At 43.6% G+C, this 25,018-nt stretch overlaps 1 protein-coding gene across 4 annotated transcripts in view; it reads left to right on the plus strand.

Moving 5' to 3' along the window:
* Nucleotides 1-19,326: 19,326 nt before the first annotated feature.
* The window catches only part of SRCAP (Snf2 related CREBBP activator protein), a 33,463-nt gene continuing 27,771 nt past the window's right edge, over nucleotides 19,327-25,018 (plus strand). The window contains exons 1-4 of one of the 4 annotated variants that reach the window (XM_082360211.1): nucleotides 19,327-19,618; nucleotides 21,289-21,362; nucleotides 21,927-22,189; nucleotides 24,049-24,300. In XM_082360211.1, the coding sequence (XP_082216337.1) occupies nucleotides 22,136-22,189; nucleotides 24,049-24,300 (306 nt within the window). In that variant the 5' untranslated portion in view covers nucleotides 19,327-19,618; nucleotides 21,289-21,362; nucleotides 21,927-22,135. Of the gene's footprint in view, nucleotides 19,619-19,737; nucleotides 19,845-20,822; nucleotides 20,842-21,288; nucleotides 21,363-21,926; nucleotides 22,190-24,048; nucleotides 24,301-25,018 lie in introns of those variants that run through there. The other 3 variants (XM_082360212.1, XM_082360213.1, XM_082360214.1) reach the window with 3 other exon arrangements.

The raw sequence follows: 25,018 nt of genomic DNA on the forward strand, positions 1-25,018 counted from the left end.
AATCAGGTGTGTCTGTACTGGTTGGCGTGGCAGATAAGGAAAGCTCCCTGTGATGTAGTGTTAAGTTAAAAAAATTAAGGGAAGAACTGTGTGTATAGTTTGCTACCATTTATGTGAGAAAAGTATACATCCATGCATGCATAGAGTATTTCTAGAAAGATATTTGAGAATTGCTCAATAGGAACTTCTAGGGAGTGGAGATAGGGTTTCACCTTTACGGATCATGTTCTACTCTTTCTACTTGAAAAAATATATATTTATATGTAAAACTTTTCCAAAAACATAAAATTTAATTATCACAACAAAAATTAAAAATACAAAAATTGGGAGAGGAATGCTTCAGGCCGAAGGGGGAGCAGTGCCCAGTCCTTGAGGTGGGAACGTGCTGGGTGAGCTGGAGCCTCAGCGAGGGGAGCCGTGTGGGCTGTTGCCGGCTACCAAGTGAAGAAGAGCCTGGGAGGAGTGTTTGTGGAGCGCTTTCTACATGCCAGGCATTTCGCTGTGGGGTTGTGCGTGGGCAGTGGTGGGTAAGACTGACAAATGCCTTCACCAAGCTCCTAGTTCCTTCCAAACCCTCCCACCAACTGGTGGGAGGCCCTACCCTGGCTCTTGGAGGGAGTTCTCTCTTGCCTTCCCCCCTTCTCCCACCTTTTCCCCAGGACCCATCAAATCCAGAGTAGGCTTGAGCTGAGTGACCTTGAGCAAATGACTTTACCTTTCTGAACCTTAGTTCCCTCATCTGCAAAATGAGAATAATAATAAAGCGTATCTCAATGGAGTTGTTGTGAGAATCACTGGTGTTCTAAAAATGGTTAAGATGGTTACTGATATTAGGCTGCCTCTAGCACCAACTTGCTTGAGTTGGTTCTTTAATACTAAGAATGTAATGCCCACAAGTCTTGCTTGCAAGGCAGGTAAGACTGGGATGAGTATCCCCATTTTATACTGAGATGCAACGATGAAAAAGGCTCATGCAAATTTAGTGAAAAATTCAAGAGGAACAGACTTTAGGGTCAGACAAAATATGGGTTTGAATCCCTGCTTTGCTAGCTGTTTGCTTTGTGATTTAGGCTAGTTACCTCTCTGAACCTGAGAGTTAACCACACCTACCAAAAAAGGGACAAGTCCTTGGACCTCAAAAGCCTGGAGGACTAAAATCTGCGGCAAAAGAAGAAGGCCTCACACAGTGCTGGGGACATAGTGAATGCCCAGGAAATAGCAGCTGTTAAGGTCATTATTCTGTTAATGTCCTGAATGATTATAACATTTATGGAACCAGGTGTCAGACCCTATGTTAGGTGCTGAGATCAGATGAACTAGAGACCGGTCTCGTGGTCTCTAACTCTCTCCCTTATACCACCGCCTGCCCTCCCAAGCTGTGAAGGAGGAGAGGTCTTCAGTGATGCAAATGAGCATTGACTTTTTTCATTAACAAGACAATGAGCCCTTGATGGAAATGTTTGGAACTTTGAAAAAGGAGAAAGATTGGTTAATAGTGTTTGTTGATATACTCACACCCTGCTTTACTGTCAATAAACATTTCCTGAGGCCAGCTGGGACAACCCCAGCTTGGAATCCAGTTGAGGTCTCTAAAATGCTGGGTGAACTGGGGCCTCAGTGTCTCAGGCTAATGTAGGAATAACAGCGATGTAATGATGCTCACCTCTCAGGGCTGGGCCGGGTGGCTGTGATGAAATGTGTATGAAACACTTGACACACCTTAGAAATGAAGCAATTTTTCTTACCTAACAAAATCACTTTATTTTACTCCAAATCTCCCCACCCCACCCCTAGCTTCAGGAGAAGCAATTGTAGACTCTCTAGGGGACCCTGACCCCAATACTTAGGGATCACAGAGCCGTTGCCAGTCTCCTGGGGAAGACACAGCGGGAGGAAGACGGTGATGAAAAAAGACCGAGGACATCTAGAGCCACTGTGCTGGGTGCAGAACAGGCTAAAGTTAGCAATAAAGAGAGACTTAAAAAACAAAATCAAACACTGTTTTTCAGGTATGTGAAGATATTCACTACAGGTTTTCCACAAAAATATTGTTCCTAGAGCTAGAGAATGAAAATAATTCAACTGTCCAAAATAGGAGAGTGATTAAATAAATCATTCAACATTCACACAATGGTCTAGTATGGCCTTTTAAAATGTAAGGTAAAATAAAATAAAATATAAGGTAGATCCCAACATGCAGATCTGGGATAATCTTCAAGATTTATTATTAATAAGCAAGTGGGGCTATCTTGCGTTCATGGATAGGAAGACAATATTGTAAAGATACAGTTCTCTCGAAATTGATCTGTAACCGTCAATGCAATGTTAATAAAGCTTACAACAGGGTTTTTCATGAAACTCAACAAGCCAATTAAAAAATATATACAGAGAAGTAGGAGCTAAGAACAGGTAGATACTTCCGAAGAAGAATAAAAAGAAGAGACTTGCTCTACCAGAATTGTTAAAAAGCTATTGCAATGAAGACAAGATGGTGTTGGTAGGGATAGAAATTCACCAAAATTAACTAATGAATATAAAAAATTTTGAGGGCTTCCCTGGTGGCGCAGTGGTTAAGAATCTGCCTGCCAATGCAGGGCCCCGGGTTCGAGCCCTGGTCTGGGAAGATCCCACATGCCACGGAGCAACTAAGCCCGTGAGCCACAACTGCTGAGCCTGCGCGTCTGGAGCTTGTGCTCCGCAATGGGAGAGACCACGACAGTAAGAGGCCCGCGCACCGCGGTGAAGAGTGGCCCCCGCTCACCGCAGCTGGAGAAGGCCCTCGCACAGAAACGAAGACCCAACACAGCCAAAAATAAATAAATAAATAAATTAATTAATTAAAAAAAAAAACCTTCCTGGTCCACAAATGTTATTCAGTCTCTTTCTCTCCAAAAGACATTCAGATAGTAAAGGGAATGAAATCAACACCGCTGCCCCCCAACTCCCCAGCTGCCTGGTGCAATACTGACTCATTCCAGATTGAAAGGATAGTTGTAAAACCACTACCATATTAAAAAAATTTTTTTTGATAAATGACAGGGGTGGCACGGCAGATCTAAGGAGGGACTATCCAATAAATGGAGCTGGAAAAAAAGTCCTCCCTATAGGAAAAAATGAAATTAGATCATTGCCTCACACTATACACAAAAGCCAACTCCAGATATAAGGACTTAATTATCAAAGGCAAAACATTAAAAGTTTTAGGAGAAAATATAAGAGAATTTCTTTCTGACCTTGGAGTAATAACGAATCTCAAAACACAAAAGGTTAGTTATAAAATAAAATATTGATAAATAAAACTATATTAAAATTAAAACAAAATTATAAGCTACAAATTTGAAGAAGATATTTGCAAACACATATCACTATTCAAGGATATATATATTGAGATGATCTAAAGACCATCTATGAACCAACAAAGCGTAATAAATCAACAGAAAAATGGGCAAAAGACTCGAACTTGCATTTCAAAGAAGAGGAAGCATGGCTAAGAAACTTACTGAGAGATGTTCAACATCATTCAAGGAAATACAAATCAACATCATAATGAGATATCCAGTCTATGGAAAGAATTAAAACACCAAGTACTGGAGAAGAACAGTAGGTCTTCTATACATTGCTGGTGGGAATATATATCCATACAACCATTTTGGAAAACAATTCATCATTCTTCCTTGTCAAATTGAACATTTACACACCTTAAAGCCTAGCAGTTCCACTCGTGGGCAGGTATCCAGGAACAAGTCTTGCTCAAGTGCTCCAGGAGACATGTACATGAATATTCATAAGAGCAGTGAACAAATGGCCAAAAACCAGAATGAACCCGAAAAGCCCTTCAACAGGAGAATGGATAAATACATTGGGGCACCTTGACAAAATGAAATATTACACAAGAGTGAAATTGGAATTAACCACAGCTACACATAACAGTACGAATGAATTTCATTAATAGACCATTGAGTGTAAAAACAGAAAGTGAGAACCTGAGGACTCCTACACCATGATAACCTTTTTAAAAAATTCAGAAATAACTAAAACTAAACAATATATTGTTTAATCATCATAGATAGGACAAAACTACAAAACTAAAGGCAAGAAAACAATAAACACAAAGTTCCAGATAGTGCTTTCCTGGTGTGGGGAAGGGGAAGCAGCTTGAACAGGACAAAAGTAGAGCCCATCAGAAGATGTGAATTACTGTCAATATTATTGTAATATTAATAAGTAAATATATAAATAGATGAATAAAGAAATAAAAACATAAAACATAAAACAAGTGGATAAAGAAATAAAAGAGGGCTATAAACAGATAATAACAATGTGTTATTAAGGATTTTAATTAATCCAATTCTTAGTACCTGAAGTCTTTTCTAAAAAAAGCAGGTACCTTACACTAAAAAACACTAGTGGGGAAAATATTCACTCCCTATGCACAGAAATTTTTATCTTTATACACCAGCCTTTCACAGGGTATCTGGGTTGGATGGGGTAGGAGGGTCATATAGGGAGACTTTCTCTTTACTGTATACCTTTGTGTAATGTTTGGAATTTTTGTTTTACTTTGTGCATAGAATGTCTTTTCAACAAGGGTTTGTGTCAAGATGAAAAAATTAAAATAAAAACAAGCTTTTTATTCGGTAGAGTTGATGTTTCACAGGAGATGTTTTAAAAGCCTGCTAGGGCACTATTTACAATAGCCAGGTCATGGAAGCAAGCTAAATGCCCATCGACAGACGAATGGATAAAGAAGATGTGGTACATATATACAATGGAATATTACTCAGCCATAAAAAGGAACGAAATTGGGTCATTTGTTGAGACGTGGATGGATCTAGAGACTGTCATACAGAGTGAAGTAAGTCAGAAAGATAAAAACAAATATCATATATTAACGCATGTATGTGGAACCTAGAAAAATGATACAGATGAACTGGTTTGCAGGGCAGAAGTTGAGACACAGATGTAGAGAACAAACGTATGGACCCCAAGGTGGGAAAACCGCGGTGGGGTGGGGATGGTGGTGTGCTGAATTGGGAGATTGGGATTGACATGTATACAATGACGTGTATAAAATTGATGACTGATTAAAAAAAAAAAAAACAACCCTGCTAGGGACTTTCCTTGTGGTGCAGTGGTTGGGAATCCGCCTGCCAATGCAGGGGACACGGATTCGAGCCCTGGTCGGGGAAGATCCCACATGCCGTGGAGCATCTAAGCCCGTGCGCCACAACTACTGAACCTGCGCTCTAGAGCCTGCGAGCCACAACTACTGAGCCCACGTGCCACAACTACTGAAGCCCGAGCGCCAAGAGCCCATGCTCCACAACAAGAGAAGCCACCGCAATGAGAAGCCCGCGAACCGCAACGAAGAGTAGCCCCTGCTCATTGCAACTAGAGAAAGCTCACGTGCAGCAACAAAGATCCAACACAGCCAAAAATAAATAAATAATTTTATTAAAAAAATAAAAGCCTGCTAATTAGTGATATTAATGAGGGAGGGGCAAAGAGGCACCGTTCGTACCCTGTTGGTGGCACTAGAAATTAGTGTAGCACCTTAGGAGGGCAATATTTAGTAGTGTCTATGGAAATCTTAAATGCACATATTCTTTGACCCAGCAATTCTCTTCCACTTTAAGAATTTACCTTATAGATTTACTTGTACAACTCAAGATATAAACGTACAACGTTGTCCATCACAGCATGGTACAAAGTTAGCTAGACATCATGTTATACGCACACAATTGACGGGCAGCTATTTAAAAGTAAGAGATATGGACTTCCCTGGTGGCGCGGTGGGTAAGAATCCCCCTGCCAATGCAGGGGACACGGGTTCGAGCCCTGGTCTGGGAAGACCCCACATGCCGAGGAACAACTAGGCACACCACAACTACTGAAGCCCACGCGCCTAGAGCCCGTGCTCCACAACAAGAGAAGCCACTGCACTGAGAAGCCTGTGCACCACAAAGAAGAGTAGCTCCGGCTCGCCGCAACTCAAGAAAGCCCGTGTGCAGCAACAAAGACCCAACACAGCCAAAAATAAAAATAAAATAAATAAATTTATCTTAAAACAATGTAAGAGAAAAGTCTGTATGTATTGATGTGGAAAGATGTTACACATATATTAAGTGTAAAAAGGCACGATGTAAAACAATATATACAGTATGATATCATTTCTAGGTATAAAAGACATACTCATGGAAAATTTCTGAGGAAATACAAGTAACAACACTGATTACCTCTGAGGAGTGAATTAAGAAGGTGAAGGAAAGACATACCTTTTGGTTTATACTTCAAAGTACTGGATTTTATGTTTGACAAAGAGCAAACATTTATTACCGCGATGAAAAAAAAAAAGATTTTAAGAGTTCAAAACACAATGTCAATTATATCTCAATAAATCTGGGGAGGGGGTAAAGTTCATAAATTAAAAAGAAGCAATGTATGCTCATTGCAAAAAAGTTTTTAAAGAAAATAAAGAAGAATATAAAGAAGAAAAGATCAACAGCTTTTGCCTTCTCATCCTCAACAAGATGATCACATTTAACAGTTTGGTATATTCTTCTAAAAATTTTTGTCTGCTTTTTTGTTTGCCTATTTAGATTTAGTTATTTTTATGAAATGGAATCATATTACATATGTTGTTAGTCTTTTTTTCACATTTTATCATGTTAATAATATATACCTACAGCATTATTTGTTTCCAAAACCATAAATAATTGTACTTTTTTCTGACTGTACAAGTGTGATTCAGAAACAAAATATCTCTATAACTGTGTTGCTAAATAAGAAATGCAGGTTGTAGAACAATAGGTACAGTGTCCTCTCATTTTTGTTAAAAAAAGAAAAATGAAAACATGTGTGTGTAAGGTCTGAAAAAACAGTCGAGGAGAATAGTCATTAAACTCTGTTTAGAGTAGTTATGTATGGGAGATTGGATTGAGGTTGTTTGGATTTTTATAGCATGTTGCTTTTATAATGATGATACATGCCTGTGATCAAAATTCTTTAAAATTCAGACAAGCTCACAAAAAATTGAAATTATCCCAAATCCTACCACGCAGAGATAACCCCAGTCGACACATTGGTGAGCACGCTCACATTTCCTTGTCTGCCTATACAAATATATTCATCCTCTCAATTTATAAGTTGCAATTATACAAAATGCACTACTCTGTACCCTGCTGTTTTCAATATGTTCCATGTCAGTACATCATTCTAATGATTGCACATTATGCCATGTAACAGCTACACTGAAATTTAATCAAGCAATCCCTAGCTGTTGAATTTTTTTAACAAAAACTTTAAAATTGTAAGATACAACATACATCAGAAGAATGTATAAAGTGTATGTACTTCTTACGAAGTAATTATAAAGCAAACATTAGTGTTACCTCTATCCTAGACACACTTAAAAATTGTTTTTAAGTTAAAAAACGAACACTAAAACAAACACCTGTGTACCATCTCCTAGAATTAACAAACACACATTTTGTTATTTTTTTGCTTCCATTAAAAAAATTTTTTTTTCACTAACAAGACAACAAAATAAGATGTATTTTATTCTATTCACCCTTTTTAAAGAGTTTAGTACTTTATGTTCACTCTTCTGTGAATATTTTAGTGGACCAAGCCCAATACTGACCTCAGCCCAACAGTTTTTTTTAGGGTTTTAATGGTCTTAGCATTGGCCAGTGGGAGCCCCTTTGTCAAGATTCTTGTCTTTCCAACAAGACTATGTTAATCTTTGAAAATTTCCTTGCTTCCTGGCTCTACAAGATGTTCCAGGCTCATCTTGTACCTCTCAGCCCTAGACACAGACTTGGCCTTTTCTGCAACCAGCCCTAGTTAGAGACCATAATCTGGGTGCTAAGGTGCATTGTTGGGGTGCAGAATTGTTAAATAAAATGCAACTTTACAGGTAAAGGCGAAGTCCTCTTAGTTCTGTGAAATGGTAATGTTATCACTTTTACATTTCCCTGATTATTCATGAGGGTGACCATCTTTTCAATATATTTATTGGTGATTTGACTTTCCTTGTCTCCCAACTACTTCTTCACATACTTGTCTCTATTTATTTATTTTTTCCTCACCTTGTGGTTCGTGGGATCTTAGTTCCCCGACCAGGTATTGAACCCAGGCCCCAGCAGTGAAAACTCCAAGTCCTAACCACCGGACCACCAGGGAATTCCGTATTTTTCTTTTGTTGAACCTTTATGTCATATCCAAATTTTTTTGCCTTTATAAACAATGCTGTGATGGACTTCTTTGTCCATGGATATTTGCTCATTTTTCGGATTGATTCCTTAAATAAATTTCTAAAAGTGTAATTTCTGGGGAAAGAATAGTGTTTTTTTAATTTTTAAAATAAATGTATTTATCTATTTGTTTTTGGCTGCATTGGGTGTTCGTTGCTGCGTGTGGGCTTTCTCTAGTTGAGGCGAGCGGGGGCAACTCTTCGTTGAGGTGAGCGGGCTTCTCATGGCGGTGGCTTCTCTTGTTGCGGAGCACGGGCTCTAGGCGCACAGGTTTCAGTAATTGTGGCGCAGGGGCTTAGTTACTCCTCATCATGTGGGATCTTCCCGGACCAGGGCTCGAACCCGTGTCCCCTGCATTGGCAGGTGGATTCTTAACCACTGCACCACCAGGGAAGTCCCAAAGAATAGTTTTAAAATTTAATACCTTTATTTTCTTTTTTAAAAAACAGTCTTTTTAAAAAATCCAAATTGGGACTTCCCTGGTGGCGCAGTGGATAAGACTAAGCACTCCCAATGCAGGGGGCCCGGGTTCCACCCCTGGTCAGGGAACTAGATCCCACATGCATGCTGCAACTAAGAGTTTGCATGCCACAACTAAGGAGCCCACGTGCCACAACTAAAGAGCCCACGAGCCGCAACTAAGGAGCCAGCGAGCCACAGCTATGACCTGGTACAACCAAGAAAAAAAAATAAAACACACCAAATCAAAATGATTGTGCCCATGTACACTCCCCCTGCAGCATGTGAGTGCCTGTCTTCACACCCTTCCTAGAACCGGGCATCATGATTTTAGTTTCCCTCTTTTAGGGTTGGGGATGTTTTTGATTGCTGTGCTTACTTAAGATGTGCTGGAATCAACCCATAAAGTCTCTGTACTTGGCTGTGTTCTCACAAGTTCCCAGTCCTCCCAGAGACGAGAGAGGTATTCTAGCAGCTTGCCACCCTCTCCTAGGCCCCTGGGACCTCACCCACTGCACAGCTGACTTCTGGAGGCTCCTCTGGGAGGTCCCCTGGAGGAATTATTTGTTAAATCTGGCAACCCTATCCCCGGGTTCCCATTCTACTTAAACATTTTGGTGTCCATCACCTCTCACCTAGGCTACAGCAGTCGCCTTCTAATCTCACCCCTATAATCCATTCTCAACACTGGCTTCTGCTCAGAGCCCTCCTGCTACACTTATAATTCCATCTAAACTCCTTCAAAACCCTACTAGATCCAAGCCTGACCCCCCTCTCCAGCCTCATCTCCTACTGTTCTCCTGTCCCCTGCAGCATCCTGAGCCTTCTGGTTGTTTCCTGTCAGGATAAGCTGGGCAGCCTCTTTGTATTAACTTACCTTCACTTAGAATGTTCTTCCCCCAAAGCATTCTCTGTTCAAATGTCAGCACACCAGAGATGCCTTACCAGACCGCCTTGTCCAAAAAATCACCACCCGTGCCCCTCACTCCCTCTCCCCAACCCGCTTTATTTTTTCATAACACGTATTACCTACCGTTATTTTATACTTTTACTTGCTTATAAATTTGTTTTTTGTTTTTCTCCATCAGGAATATCAGCTCAATAAAAACCTGAATGTTGAGTTTTTTACTGGTTTGTTTTTCCAATACTGTCTTCCTGGTGCCTAGAATAATACTTGGAGCGTCATAGACCTGGATTTGTTAGGCTGTGTTGCACAGCAGTTAAGGGCACACACGTGAGCCAGTCTCTCTGGGTTCGAGTCCCTGCTCTGCTGCTTTCCAGCTCTGTCACTTGGGACAAGTTAGTTAACCATCTTTTTCTTATCATCTGTAAAACAGAGGATGACAATCTACTCAGTAAGGTTTTGTGAGAATTAAGTGAATTAATTTGTGTAAAAACACAGGTTGGTGCTTACAGTGTTTGTCACTGTTATAATTTTTGAGTGAATCTCACACATGTGGGTCATAGAGACAACAACCGGGCTTCCCTGGTGGCGCAGTGGTTGAGAATCCGCCTGCCAATTCAGGGGACACCAGTTCGAACCCTGGTCCCAGAAGATCCCACGTGCCGCGGAGCAACTAAGCCTGTGCGCCACAACTACTGAGCCTGCGCTCTAGAGCCCGTGAGCCACAACTACTGAGCCCACGTGCCACAACTACTGAAGCCTGTGCACCTAGAGCCCGTGCTCCACAACAAGAGAAGCCACCGCAATGAGAAGCCCACGCACCGCAACGAAGAGTAGACCCCGCTCGCCACAACTAGAGAAAGCCCGTGCGCAGCAACGAAGACCCAAGCCGGCCAAAAAAAAAGAAAAAAAAGAATAAATAAAAAACATAGAGACAACAACCAACCCCTATCCATTGATATTTAGTATGTGCCTGTCACTCTTCCAGACAATGAGTATAGACATGTGCACATAAGTGAACAAGACAGATGTGACCCCTCTCTTGCCATGAGCCTTCAGGAAGTCGAGTAATTACTTCCAGTGTTAAAGTGCTGAGAGGCAAAAAAAAAAAAAAAAAAAAAAAAAAGCACAGAAAGTTATAGGAGATATAATGTAGTCTGAGAACCAGGGAAGGATTCTGGAGGGAGTGATGTTACCCTGTAAGCTTTGACTGGGTGGAAAGGAAAGAGAACCATGTGTGAGAAAGCCCAGAGTAGAGAAAGAGCCTATAAAGGGACACGAGTGGGAAGACCAGTGTGGCTGGAGTGTGGAGGGCTGGGAGAGATGAGGCTGGAGGATTTCGCAAAGGCCACCAAGCAGGGCTTTGTGGGTCTCAGAAAGGAGTTTCATGGGAACCATAAAAGGACTTGAAGTAGAGTGACTCTATCAGCTTTGAAGTTAGAGAAGTTTTCCCTGGCTGCTGCGTGGAGGAGAAACCTTCAAGTCTCTGTTCAGCTGCCACCTCACCAGAGACTACCTCGTCTAAAATGGCATCTCCCAGACCCCCCATCTCTGCCCCTCTCCACCTGCTTTACCACGTTATGAGGCCCTGACATTGTACTACACTCTCTCATGCCTGTTCTCTGTTTACCCCCATTGGAATGGAAACCCTGCCAGAGCTGGGACTTTAGCAGGAGGAGAGACTGGTCACAGGGAGACAGACCACTCAGGAGGCTGGTGCAGACAGCCCAAGCCCTAGGAGGGTTAGGAACAGCTGGCTGGCTGGTAGAGAGCAGGAGGCTAGAGGACTAGACTCCCCTAGAAGCTTCATTTGCATATCACTTTACGTAAGACTGAGAAAACAGTCATTGTCCACATCAAAGAATGGGGTGGGGAGGCAGTTAGACATACTGGTAGTGGGGCAGGGGAGGACTAAAGTCCCTGCCGTCCCAACAAGCCAGTTCTTGGTACTGTCACTGATTATAAGTCATCAAGGGCTAAGAATTGGGTGTGGGACTGGAGGGAAATGGATAGAAATATCCATTGGAGAGAAATATTTCAGATGTAATGGAAAAGACTCGGTGGCTTGATGTGAGGTGTGAGGGAAAGGGAAGGTGTTGCCTTCCATTCTGGTTTGAACTGGGTGGATAGTGGTGGACTGCAGAGCGGATTTGTGGTTCAGATCATGAGTTCAGTTTAATTAATTAATTTATTATTGGCCGCGCCATGAGGCATGCAGGAGCTTAGTTCCCCAACCAGGGTTCGAACCTGCGCCGCCTGCAGTGGAAGCCTGGAGTCTTAACCACTGGACCGCCAGAGTTAGTTTTAAATGTATGCGTCCAAAGTGCCTGGGATGCCTGCAGGAGGAATCCACGAGTTAGATGGGAAACCAAGTTCCAAGCTGGGAATAATCCTTGCGAGTCCTTGGCTTAAGAGGTGGTCATTAGACTGCATGATGAAATCATGACAAATTACTGGAGCCTTAGGGATTAGTGTCTTTTTCTTCTCTTTAGGCAAATTATCAGAAATGCTTACGTGCAAATGCTTTCGGGTTGCAACCTGGCTTTCCCACCTCACCTAGACTGTTCTATAACCCCCAGATACTTCGAGTAATTAAGGGTCCCTGTAAGGGAGGGGTCTTGAAGCTTTGGGGTACCTGCCTCTGCCCTTGAGAACGTGCTGGATGAGAGAAGGCAATTGAGGGAAGTATGCTGAGGACCCCCTACAGTTGATGGAGGTGTCCAGGAGAAGTGGCCTGTAAGCAAGTCTGAGAAGGAGCGTCCAGGGAGGTAGGAGGTAGGAGGAGACTGGGAAAGGCTAGCTTCACAGAAGGCAAGAGGAACTGCTGTTTAGAGGATCGTTATCACTAGCAGTAAACTGTCTGCCAAATCCTGCTAATTCTTCCTCTGCAGTGTCTCTCCCTCCATCTCCACTGCCACCTGCTGGCCAGTAGCCCCCATTACAACTGGGTAACAGCTCTGGCCTCTCTTATCTCCAGCCTTACAGCTATCTTTACAGCCACCCCATTCATTCTGTTAGATTGTCCTTTGGAAAGTGGAGGCTGGACCATGCCAATTCCTGCTCAACAACTTTCAATAGCTCCCTGTAACCTCTGAACAAATCCCTTACTACCTAGCGTGGCATGCTGGGCCTTTGGCAGCCTGGCTCCAGGTGACCTATCTGTCTCAATCTGTTCCCTTATAAAGAAAATAAGCTGATCTACTCACTGTCCCCCACAACCCTCAGCTTCACTGAGGCCATGTCATCTTCTTGAAGTGCCTACCCTTCATGCCTAAATTTTTCAAGGTCAGACTCAAACGACAACTTCCCTTGGAAGTTCTCCCCACTGGATCTGACACAACCCTTGACCACCGTGGCATCAAAACGCTCTGCCCTGACTTTTTACCAAGCTCACAGCTCACTCCGCAATGAGACTAAATTCTTGAGAGCAAGGGCTGTGTCATCTTTGCTCCCGTCTCTCCCACTCACGTGTAGGAACAAGAAGTTGCAGATTCAACTGCCTTCAGGAGCCAGGCAGATATGACGAATGTGTGAGGTCGCCCAGTAAAAGACAATTAGAAATGGTGGGGCTTATGGCAAGTAAGAACCTTCACTCTCCTGCCTAAAGTATTAATAATACTCAGAATATCAATACATTATGTAAAGCACATCTGAAGGCTAAACTTGACCTGAAGATCATGAGTTTGAGACTCTGAAATAGAGGTTCAAAATACCCCCTGCATTTAGCTGGTTCTTTAGAGCTTTCAAAGCAAGTTTACATCAGCAACTTTATCCCCACTTTACAGATGAGGAGAGAGAGGCTCAGAGAGGTGAGGTGAATTGCTCAAGGTCACATAGTAAGGAATTAGTAGTACAAGGCTATGTTCAATCCATTCAGACTCTGGCTTGGCCTCATCTTCTGAGGATGATGGGAGGAGGGTCTAAAAAGATGGGCATCATTCACCTTTTTTTAAATTAAGACTTTATTTTATTTATTTATTTATTTATCCCGCTTGTGGGATCTTAGTTCCCCGACCAGGGATAGAACCCAGGTACCTGCAGTGGAAGCACCAAGTCCTAACCACTGGACCGCCAGGGAATTCCCCATGACTATTTTTTTTTTTTTTTAATTTTATTTATTTATTTATTTATTTTTGGCTGTGTTGGGTCTTCGTTTCTGTGTGAGGGCTTTCTCTAGTTGCGGCAAGCGGGGGCCACTCTTCATCGCGGTGCGCGGGCCTCTCACTATCGCGGCCTCTCTTGTTGCGGAGCACAGGCTCCAGACGCGCAGGCTCAGTAATTGTGGCTCACGGGCCCAGTTGCTCCGCGGCATGTGGGATCCTCCCAGACCAGGGCTCGAACCCGTGTCCCCTGCATTGGCAGGCAGATTCTCAACCACTGTGCCACCAGGGAAGCCCCCCATGACTATTTTTTAGAACAGTTTTAGGTTCACAGCATTGAGGGGAAGGTACAGAGATTTCCTATATAGCCCCTGCCCCCACACATGCATAGTATCGCCCCATTTTCAACATCTCCCATGAGAGTGGTACGTTTGTTATAATTGACATACCTACACTGACACGTTATTATCACCCGAAGTCCATAGTTTACATCATGGTTCACTCCTGGTGTGCATTTTATGGGTTTGGACAAATGTATAATGACACGTACCCGCCAGTAAGTATCATACAGAGTATTCTTTGCTCTAAAAATCCTCTATTTTTAGAGGATTTTGTGCTCCTATTCGTCCCATCTCCCCACCCCCAATCCCTGACAACCACTGATCTTTTTACTATCTCCATAGTGTTGCCTTTGCCAGAATGTCATATAGTTGGAATCATATAGTATGCAGTCTTTTTTTTTTTAATTTTTAAAATTCATTTATTTATTGGCTGCATTGGGTCTTCGTTGCTGCGCGGGCTTTCTCTAGTTGCGGCGAGCAGGGGTTGCTCTTCATTGTGGTGCGCGGGCTTCTCATTGCGGTGGCTCTTCTTGTTGCGGAGCACGGGCTCTAGGTGCGTGCGCTCCAGTAGCTGTGTCGCGCAGGCTCAGTAGTTGTGGCGCGCGGGCTTACTTGCTCCGTGGCATGTGGGATCTTCCCCGACCAGGGCTCGAACTCGTGTCCCCTGAATTGGCAGGCGGATTCTTAACCATTGCACCACCAGGGAAGTCCCAGTATGCAGTCTTTTCAGATTTATTTTTTTTACTTAGTACTGCGTTTAAGATTCCACCATGTCTTTTCATAGCTTGATAGCTCACTTCCTTTTAGCATTGAATAATAAATAGCCCATTGTCTGAATGTACCACAGCTTATTTAACCATTCACCCATTGAAGGACATTTTGGTTGCTCCTAAGTTCTGGCAGTTCTACATAAAACTGCTGTAGACATCCATGTGCAGGTTTTGTGTGGACATGAATTTTCAACTCCTTTGGGTGTTTAAAGGGAGTGATTACCGGTTTGTATGGTAAGAGTATATTTACTTTTGTAAAAATCCACCAAATTGTCTTCCACAGTGGCTGTACCATTTTGCATTCCCACCAGCAATGCATGAGAGTTCCCACTGCTCCACATTCTCATCAGCATTTGATGTTGTCAGTGTTCTGGATTTGGAGCATTCTAATAGATGTGTAGTGGTATGTCATTTTTGTTTTAATTTGCATTTCCCTGATGACATATGATGTGGAGCATCTTTTCATACGCTTATTTGCTGTCTGTGTATCTTTTTTGGTGAGGTGTCTGTTAAGGTCTTTGACCCATTTTTTTTTTAATTGGGTTGTTTTCTTATTTTTAAGTTTTAAGAGTTCTTTGTATATTTTGGATAACAGTCCTTTATCAGATGGGTCTTTTGCAAATATTTTCCCTCTGTGGCTTATCTTCTCATTCCCTTGACATTGTCTTTCACAGAGCAGTTTTTCATTTCAGTGAAATCCGGTTTATCAATTATTTCTTTCATGGATCATACCTTTGTTGTTGCATCTAAAAAGTCATCATTGGACTTCCCTGGTGGCACAGTGGTTAAGAACCTGCCTGCCAACGCAGGGGACACAGTTCGAGCCCTGGTCCGGGAAGATCCCACATGCCATAGAGCAACTAAGCCCGTGCGCCACAGCTACTGAGCCTGCGCTCTAGAAGCCTGCAAGCCACAACTACTGAGCCCACGTGCCACAACTACTGAAGCCCGCGCGCCTGGAGCCAGTGCTCCGCAACAAGAGAAGCCACCTCAAGGAGAAGCCCACGAACCGCAACGAAGAGTTGCTCCTGCTCACTGCAACTAGAGAAAGTCTGCACACAGCAACGAAGACCCAACACAGCCAAAAATAAATAAATAAATAAATAAATTTATTTTAAAAAAAAAGCCTGAGCACCGCAACTAAGAGTAGCCCCCACTCGCCACAACTAGAGAAAGTGTGTGCACAGCAACGAAGACCCAACGCAGCCAAAAAAAAAAAAAAAGTCATCATTGCCACATACAAGTGGTCATCTAGATTTTCTTCTGTGTTATCTTCTAGGAATTTTATAGTTTTGTGCTTTACATTTAAGTGTGTGATCCACTTTGAGTTAATTTTTGTGAAGGGTATAAGATCTGTGTCTAGATTAAATTTTTTGCATGTGGATGTCCAGTCATTCCAGCGCCATTTGTTGAAAAGACTACCTTTGTTCTATTGTATCGCCTTTGCTCCTTTATCAAAGATCAGTAGACTATATTTACATGGGTCTATTTCTGGGCTCTCTATTCTGTTCCATTGATCTGTCTATTCTTTTGCCAATACCACACTGTCTTGATTACTGCAGCTTTATAGTAAGGCTTGAAGTCTGGTAGTGTCAGTCTTCCAATTTGGTTCTCCTTCAATAGTCTTTTGGCTATTCTGATCTTTTGCCTCTCCATACAAACTTTAGAATCAGCTTGTTGATATCCACAAAGTGACTTGCTGGGATTTTGATTGGATTGCATTGAATCTATAGATCAAGTTGGGAAGAACTGACATCTTGACAATATTGAGTCTTCATTATTCACTTTTCATTCAACCAAAATTTCATTTGTCTAATGGAACAATCTCTTCTTCACAGGGTTGTTTGAAATGTTTTTCATATATTAATTATCTAGAGATACTGTGACGCTGTGACAATGTACCTGCTCTCAAGGAGTTTATCTTTTAGTGGGAAGGGGGCAGACAATAAACAAACATACAAATAAATGAATAACTTCAGGTAAGTGTTGTGAAAAAGCCATGTGATAAAGAGCGACAGGCAGTGAAAGGGCTATTTAATATCAGGGAATTTCTCTGAGGAGGCAACATTTGAACTAAGACCTTCATGAAAAGGGAGAGTTGGCCATGAGAAAAATTTTTATTTTTATTATTATTTTTGGGAATCTGAGTTCCCCGACCAGGGATTGAACCCAGGCCCAAGCAGTGAAAGCGCTGAGTTTTAACCACTGGACCGCCAGGGAATTCCAAGAAAAATTTTTAGACGGAGGGAACAATGGAGATGAAGACTCTGGAAGCAGAAGTGAATTGGATGGATGGTTTGGAGAAGGGCATGGTGGCTATAGTATAGTGAACGAGGGGTAAATGAGGTTAAAAAAATAGACAGGGATCATATCCTGTACGGTTATTTTATTGAAAAAAATTAAGTATAAAATACATGTTGTGAGATACATGAAGTGTACAAATTTTATGTGCACATTTCAGGGAATGTTTACATCTGTATACACCCATGGATGTGACCTCATCCAGATCAAGATATAGAACAGGAGTCAGCAAACTTTTTTTTGTAAGATGCCAGATAGAAAATAGTTTAGGCTTTGTGGGCTATGGTCTCTGCTGCAACTACTCAGCTCTGCTACTATAGCAGGAAAGCAGCCATAGTTGCTATGTAATGAAGAGGCATGGTCAGATTCCCATAAACCTTTAGTTGCGGACACTGACATTTGAATTACTTGTAATTTTAACGTATCACAAAATATTTTTCTTCTTTTGATTTTTTCCTCAACCATTTGAAAATGTAAAAACCATTCTTAGCTTGCCAGCTGTACAAAAACAGGTGGTGGGCAGGACTTGCCCTTTGGGCCATAGTTTACCAACCTCTGATACATTTCTAGTATCCCCCTTGTGCATCTTTCCAGTTAAAATCTTTCTCCCCCAATGGTTATTCTTCTGATTTTTATCACCATCAGTTAATTTTGTCTGCTCTTGAACTTTATATAATTGGAATCATATGCATTTACTCTCGTGTCTGGCTTCTTCAGCTCAACATAATGTCTGTCCTATGGGAATTTTAAACCATGATACATAATTTTCATTTAAGGGAACTAAGATGATCTTAAGTGTGAGAGCATCATGATCTGATTTATATGAAAAGGTCACTCTGGTTGCTGTGTGGAGAATGGAGTAAAGGGAAAGAGGAGTGGAAGTGGGAGGCCCAGTCAGGAGTAATCCAAGCCAAGAGATGACGGTGGCTGGACCAGGGTTATAGTCAATGAAAATGGAAGATAGACTTTAGACTTATCTTGAGTTTGAGCTCACATATCCAATACCAGTTATTTCTGTGTTTCATAAGGTATGATAATACTAGTAAATTTCCTGAATAATCTTTCTGAGACTGGTATAGTGAATTGTCAGGTATAAACCACGTCCTTACCCTCAAGGGGTTAACAACAGTTTTGGGTGTGGGGTGGACAGACCATGAATCCAGATACAATGCAATCAGTTCTTTATGAAGCCCAGGAGGCTATGGGAGCCAGAAGGAGTATTAAACCAGACTAAGGGTAGTCAAGAGAGATCATCTGGGGGTTGTGGCCCTTGAGCTAAATTCTGAAGGAAAAATATTGAAAAAGGATAAAAAAGTATATGGGAAGGCCAAGAAATGTTGAGATCTCTTGGGAGCTCAGTGTGGTTCTATGGAGTCTCGGAAATATGTAAGCTTGGCCTGGAAAGAAAGATTTTGAACTGGGCTTAAATGGATGGGCACTTATCCACTTTTTCAATCAAACAATTCATCCTGGATGCTTCTGTGTGCCCTGAGGCTCCAGCATAGGACAGAGGTAGCAAACTGACAGCCTGTGGCTGAATCTGATGTATTTTGCCCCTCTTTGCTTTATTTACACTACCTTCCTGGTCCTCCTAGGTTTTTGAGCTTTCAACCCCTGGTCTTTGCTGTAACAAAAACTGGACTTCAAATCAACAACGCAGAGAGAGAATCAACTCTTTGAGTAGAATGGGGAAGAGCTCAAGTGAGTGGATGAAGAGGAGCTGAATGAGAGCTTTATCTGGGATTCTGTACCTGGCTCCTAGGGTGGGCTTTAGGTGGTAAATTTTGTGTTTGTATCCTGTGACTTAGACTGCTTGGTTATGAACCTTCGTTCTGGACTCTGTCACTGGTTAATCTATGAGCCTCAAATCATTTGTAAAATGGAGCACTGCTAGGATTAAAAGAGATAATCAGTGTACAAAGTGGCCTTAATAGAAGGTATCTGTTATTATTATTATTCTGTTCCGGGGTGAGGGTATCATATTCTCAAAGGGGTTCTTAACCTAAAAAGTTGGCTAACAGATGGCATAAGTGCTTAGGAGTTACTGGGAATACCACCCTTGCGTAAAACGAAGCAGCTCTACATAAGTGGACTGTCGTGGGAATCCAGAGGCCCAGGTTCCACTGCTAACTTGCTGAAAGTACCTGAGAAATTGCTTCAGCTTTCTGGGTGATCTATTAAAAAAAAAAAAAAGTGGGGTGCATCGATCCGAGTTGGCAGCCGCAAAGCAGCCCCAACGGCAGGTTCCGCCGTGTAGGGTAAAAGCTTTCTGCCGCGGGGCAAGCGCCGAGCCTCCGGGCGGACTACACCTCCCAACCTGCCTTGCGCGTCGGGCAGCGCCCTACGCTAGCACGCGAACCTCTCCGCTCCCCGAACCTCCAGTTACTGTCTCTCGCGAGAGGACGGGCCGCGCTGGCGGTAGCGATAGTGAGCTGTGGTGGTGGCGGTGGTGTTGGTGGTGGCGGCCGAGACGGCGGCGGCCATTTTGGTGAGGCCTCGGAAGCGGCGGTGGCGGTTCGCTGCGAGTAGCGTCTCCCATTTTTCCCACCCACCGCCCGCATCTCTGTGCCGCGAGAGGAAGCAGTGGAAGCAAGGCGGTGGCAGTAACCGCGGGCCCCAGGGGAATTTAAAGGCCGCGAAGGCGGCGGCCAAGAGGGGGCCCTCCCCCCCTCCTCGGCGGGAGGGGGGTGGTGCGCACGCCCCCGAGGACGCAGGTAAGGAGAGGGAGACAAGATGGCGGACGCCCCACAGCTCCCCCTCCCCTGACGGGTGACTGCGCGCGCATCTTTCCGCCACCGCCTCCCCTCCCACCTTCCCGGGGTGCTGCGCGCGCACCTTCGGCCGGGGCCCCGGGGCCGGTGCGCGAGGCTATCGGCGCGCGCCCATAGAGACAGGCTGAGGGGGGCCAGGCCGGCCGGCTCTGGGCCCGGGCGCGTCTTCTCTCCCCTCCCGCCCGTCTGCGCACGCGTGCCTGAGCGAGCGAGCGAGCCCTGAGAGGACGGACCCAGGTGCGCTCCTGCCCGCCCACCAACCCCAGTCCCCCCTAAGGGGCGCGCGGGAAGAGGAAGGGGGGCGTGGGACGAATAGTCGGGGCCCGCGCCCACCATATCCAGTCAGGAGCCAGGACCTGGCGGCACGAGCCCTCCCTTATCTCAGCTTTTCGCGGTCTGGTGGTGGGGGCTCCCTGACAGGCAGGGATGAGAGGCTTCCTAGTCCTGCGACCCTTGGGTGCGTGGGTTTGGGTTCTGGCGGGAGCCCCCGGGCGGTGCGCGCAGCCGGCTCTCTCCGCCTCCAGGCGCGCACGCGCGGGCCCCTCCCCCAGTCGCGCACGTTGGGTGGGGTGGGAGTCTAGGAGGGGGCGGGGCTATCTTAGGGCTAGTGGCAAGTTGGGGCAGAGGTCAGGGGTCACGCTGGGTCAGGCTGTGGGGACGGGTTGGGAGACGGTAATGAAGCCGGGGCTCGAGAGTTCAAGCTTCTTGGATTCTGGTTAGCTCGATTCCAGTGACTCTGTTGTGGAAGGTGGAGTGAATCGAAGGCTGCACCGTGGTTAAAGAATTTCCTTAAACACTGGGGAAACACTTCCGGGCCTTGTGTGGGTTTACCCTGCCTATTTCCGGGGTATGGTTCTTTGCTGTTCGGGCTTCCTTACCTCTGCTTCTCTAAGGTCTCCTGCTCTAGTTCTGGTGTTTGGGGAAGTGTCATATGGCGCAGGTATCGGAGTCGCAGGGCCTGCCCTGAGGAAGGGTGGATCCTCCTATGTTTAGCCCTCACTGGAAAGGAGAGCCGGCTGCCAGGCAGCCAGCACCTTTTGAGCTTCTGGATGTGACAGCTTTTTTGGCTTTGTTAATTTGTCCTCCATTCAGAAGTTGGAGCCTTTTACCCTTAAGCTTTTTAAACTTGTTTGGGGGACTTCATTTCCCTGCTTCTTCTCCTCCCCAGCCAGAATCTCATGTTACTAGGGAATTCTGTTTTCACAAAACATGGTTTGATTTTATTTTTCTGAAATGTGATTTTTATTTATTACTGTAATTCACTTCCACCTTTGAACTGGTTTGGGTATATTTAAAAGCCTCAAAAGATGGTGTAAAGAAGGCTTTGATGAGTGTTGGTAAATGTGGATTAGTTCCTCACTGCTGTTTTCTTCCCTGTTTGTTTCAGGCGTGATTCCCCTCAGTACGGCGGCACCGTGGAAGTACAGACTTTCACAGGGGGTGTGGTCTCAGCTCACACAGGTGAGGGCTCAAATACCATTTCATGTGCTGATGCTAATGGGAAAGATGTTTGAGATAATGATTGTGGTGCAACAACAGATCTGGGACTATGGAGAGAGAAAGATCTGATCACCCTGACTCTACCAAGGAGAGTAGCACGTTCTCTTGGTTTTGGCATCAGACTGTCTAGGTTTGTCCTCCTCCTCCTACTTCCTTACTGTGACCTTATGCAAGTCTTTTGGTCTCTTTGTATTCTGATTTCCTAACTTATAAAACAGAGGAAATATTAGAATGTAAACTACATTTATGTCAGTGGTCTTTCTGCATAGCTCTGTTTTTGGTATGTAGAAGGAACTAAGCATTTATCATAGCATGAAAAGTATCTGGTTTATAAGGTAGATGTAAGGATTATACAACACATCAAGTAAGTACTCAGTAAAGTGTTTGACACATAGTAGATGCTCAAGAAACATAAGCTATAATCACTGTGTTCGGTTATCTTTATTTGCTAGTGTTATCCCTGTTTTTTAAAAAGATTCTTTAATCTTTCTAAATCCCATTTCTACTCTTTTTACCCTACTTTAGGTGCTCCAGAGGCCGGTGAACCTGAGTGGAGGCTGGGACGCCCTAGTGGGCCCCGGGCCCTGGAAGGCGGGTCCCGGTGGCCGGTGGCCCAGAATGAGGCCAGCTCCCAGCATGCCCTGCAGCCGGACGCCAGCCCCTCGGCCAGCAGCAGTGGTGACAACGACCCAGTCGTTCTTCAGGCATCCAAAGAGGAGCCTGGGAGTGGGACCATGCAGAGCAGCCCCTCCCCTGCTCACCCTCAGCTCCCAATCTTGCAAACACAGGTTTGAAAGTGGGGAGGGTTCCTTCTCTGCTTCTGCTTTGTGGGCTGTTGGCTTTGAGGCAGAAGGAATGTGGCAGGTCTTAGCCATGTTTCCATGATCCTAGCTACCTGGGTAGCTGAGTTTGGAGAATCTTTGCTGCTCAGGTGGGCTGTCAAGCCTGTTGGATACTCATATTCTACTTGACATTAGTGTAATGTTGATCTCTAAGAGCATGGAAATTTCTCATTACCTGAAAAAAGTTGAATTAAGCCAGGTTGGAAATGGGGTTTGTGACAAAATGCTTTTAAGACTGCGTACTTTGAGAATAGCTTGGTTTCTTTTGGAACTGGAACGAGGTAAGCCTTATGGATGGTGTGTAGTATTCATTCTTTTCTCATACTGAGGGAGTGCTGGAGGTAGGAGAAGAAAACCATGACTTTTTTTTTTTTTTTAAACATCTTTATTGAAGTATAATTGTTTCACAATGGTGTGTTAGTTTCTGCTTTATAACAAAGTGAATCAGCTACACATATACACACGTTCCCATATCTCCTCCCTCCCGCATCTCCCTCCCTTCCACCCTTCCCATTCCACCCTGCCAGGCGGTCACAAAGCACCGAGCTGATCTCTCTATGCTATGCGGCTGCTTCCCACTAGCTATCTATTTTACATTTGGTAGTGTATATATGTCCATGACACTCTCTCACCCTGTCACATCTCACCCCTCCCCCTCCCCATATCCTCAAGTCCATTCTTTAGTAGATCTGTGTCTTTATTCCCATCTTGCCACTAGGTTCTTCATGACCTTTTTTTTTTTTTTTTCCTTAGATTCCATATATATGTGTTAGCATACTGTATTTGTTTTTCTCTTTCTGACTTACTTCACTCTGTATGACAGACTCTAACTCCATCCACCTCATTACAAATACCTCCATTTCATTTCTTTTTATGGCTGAGTAATATTCCATTGTATATATGTGCCACATCTTCTTTATCCATTCATCCGATGATGGACACTTAGGTTGCTTCCATGTCCTGGCTATTGTAAATAGAGCGGCAATGAACATTTTGGTACATGACTCTTTTTGAATTATGGGAAAACCATGACTTTTAAAAAACTGGACAGACCTAGGTTTCCCGTACAGTAGGCTTTTGATGGTTATGGGTTTGATATTATTTTCCTGAGCAGCTGGGAAATTATGTGACATAATGTCTTTCTTCATTTAGTTGAGGAAGGAATTTGAGTGGCACGCTGTGAGGCTTGTGTGCCAGAGTGAATTTCATGAGTTCCCTCACTATCCACATTTAAGTAGGACTTTGTTCTCTACTTATTATTGCTTATGCGGTACCTTGTAATAGGTGGATGTTCGAGAACAGTGATCAATCCTCCCTTTCCCCTCTTACCTCTCCAGTAAAGGAAACTACCGAGACTGGTGATGAACATAAAGAGGTTTAGGTGGTCTTGGACTTTTTGATGCTTTTTGAATTTGGTGGTAGCTTAGATTTATTTGCATGGGTGAATCTGCCATACTTGCTGTGAAAAGGAGGGAAAAATAGGGAGTTGTTTATGTGAGTGAAATCATTGAGGTTCTGAAAAGATCATTAAAAGTTGAAGTCATGTGCTATAGTAGTAGTCTTGAATTTGGGAATTGTGTAAATGTCAGGCTCTAATTCCTCTGGCATATGTTTACTGGAAACTTGGCTTTGCCATCTTGAGTACCTTATTAAAACTTTATCCCAAATGTTGTGTTTATAAAAATGAGGTTGATACCTTACTCCAGAGCTTTTTTTTTGTGGAGATAGAATGAAGTCATGTACTTAAAACCCATGGTAGAGTGCTGCTAAGCATTCACCTTATCTATCATTTCTCCCTTTTCTAGATGGTGTCGGACGGCATGACAGGCAGCAATCCTGTGTCCCCTGCCTCATCCAGTTCCCCAGCCTCTAGTGGGGCAGGTGGCATCTCCCCCCAGCATATAGCTCAAGATTCCTCTTTGGATGGACCTCCAGGGCCCCCAGATGGTGCCACAGTGCCCTTGGAGGGGCTCAGCTTACCCCAGGCTGCTGACCTGGCTAACAAGGGCCCAAAGTGGGAGAAGAGCCATGCTGAGATTGCAGAGCAGGCCAAGCATGTACGTATTGGGAAGGCCCATGAGGCTTCTTAGGAGGCTTCTTCCCTGAACGCCTATGTCCCATGGGTATTTTACATTTCTTTCCTTATCTTTGATTTACAATACAGGCTCTGCTTTGACTTACGTGATCTTGAGCAAGTTGCTTGAACTCTGAGCCTCATTTTCTTTTTTTTAAAATAGGGATGGTGTAATAGTGAATAGGCTGTTAAAAGGTTTAAGTTAAAGGAGAAAATAGACAAAAAAGTGCTTTGTAAGCTCTGAGCCTCCTAAGATTTACTGGTTTCTACTTCACGTTTTTCTTCTATAGTCTCTGATAAACTTACCAGAGGTAAATGTCGTCTCTGGGCCAGCAACATCAGCATTACTTGGGAACTTATTAGAAGTGCAAATTCTTCGTACCTTTCTTCTACCTACCCATTTAAAACTCTAGGCATGGGGTCTAGCACTGTCTTAAAAAGCACTACAGATGATTCTGATGCGTGCTCAAACTTGAGAGCCGTTGGTCTAATATCCATGTCTTTCTTGGTGTTTCCTTGGTGACCATCAGGCCATTTAGTTCCTTGTCTTATCTGTGGCTGTTAGTTCCTTTGATTTAGTTTTTGTCAGGAGAGGACAAAAATAATGAGGGCAATTGTCCTGAGTTTATAAGTCACCTCTTAAATAAAAATTTCAAGTGCTTTCATTTTTTTTTTATGAGATATAATCAATGTAGAAACAG

This window comes from Balaenoptera borealis, assembly GCF_965194805.1.
Source record: "Balaenoptera borealis genome assembly, chromosome: 16".
Lineage (NCBI taxonomy): Eukaryota > Metazoa > Chordata > Mammalia > Artiodactyla > Balaenopteridae > Balaenoptera > Balaenoptera borealis.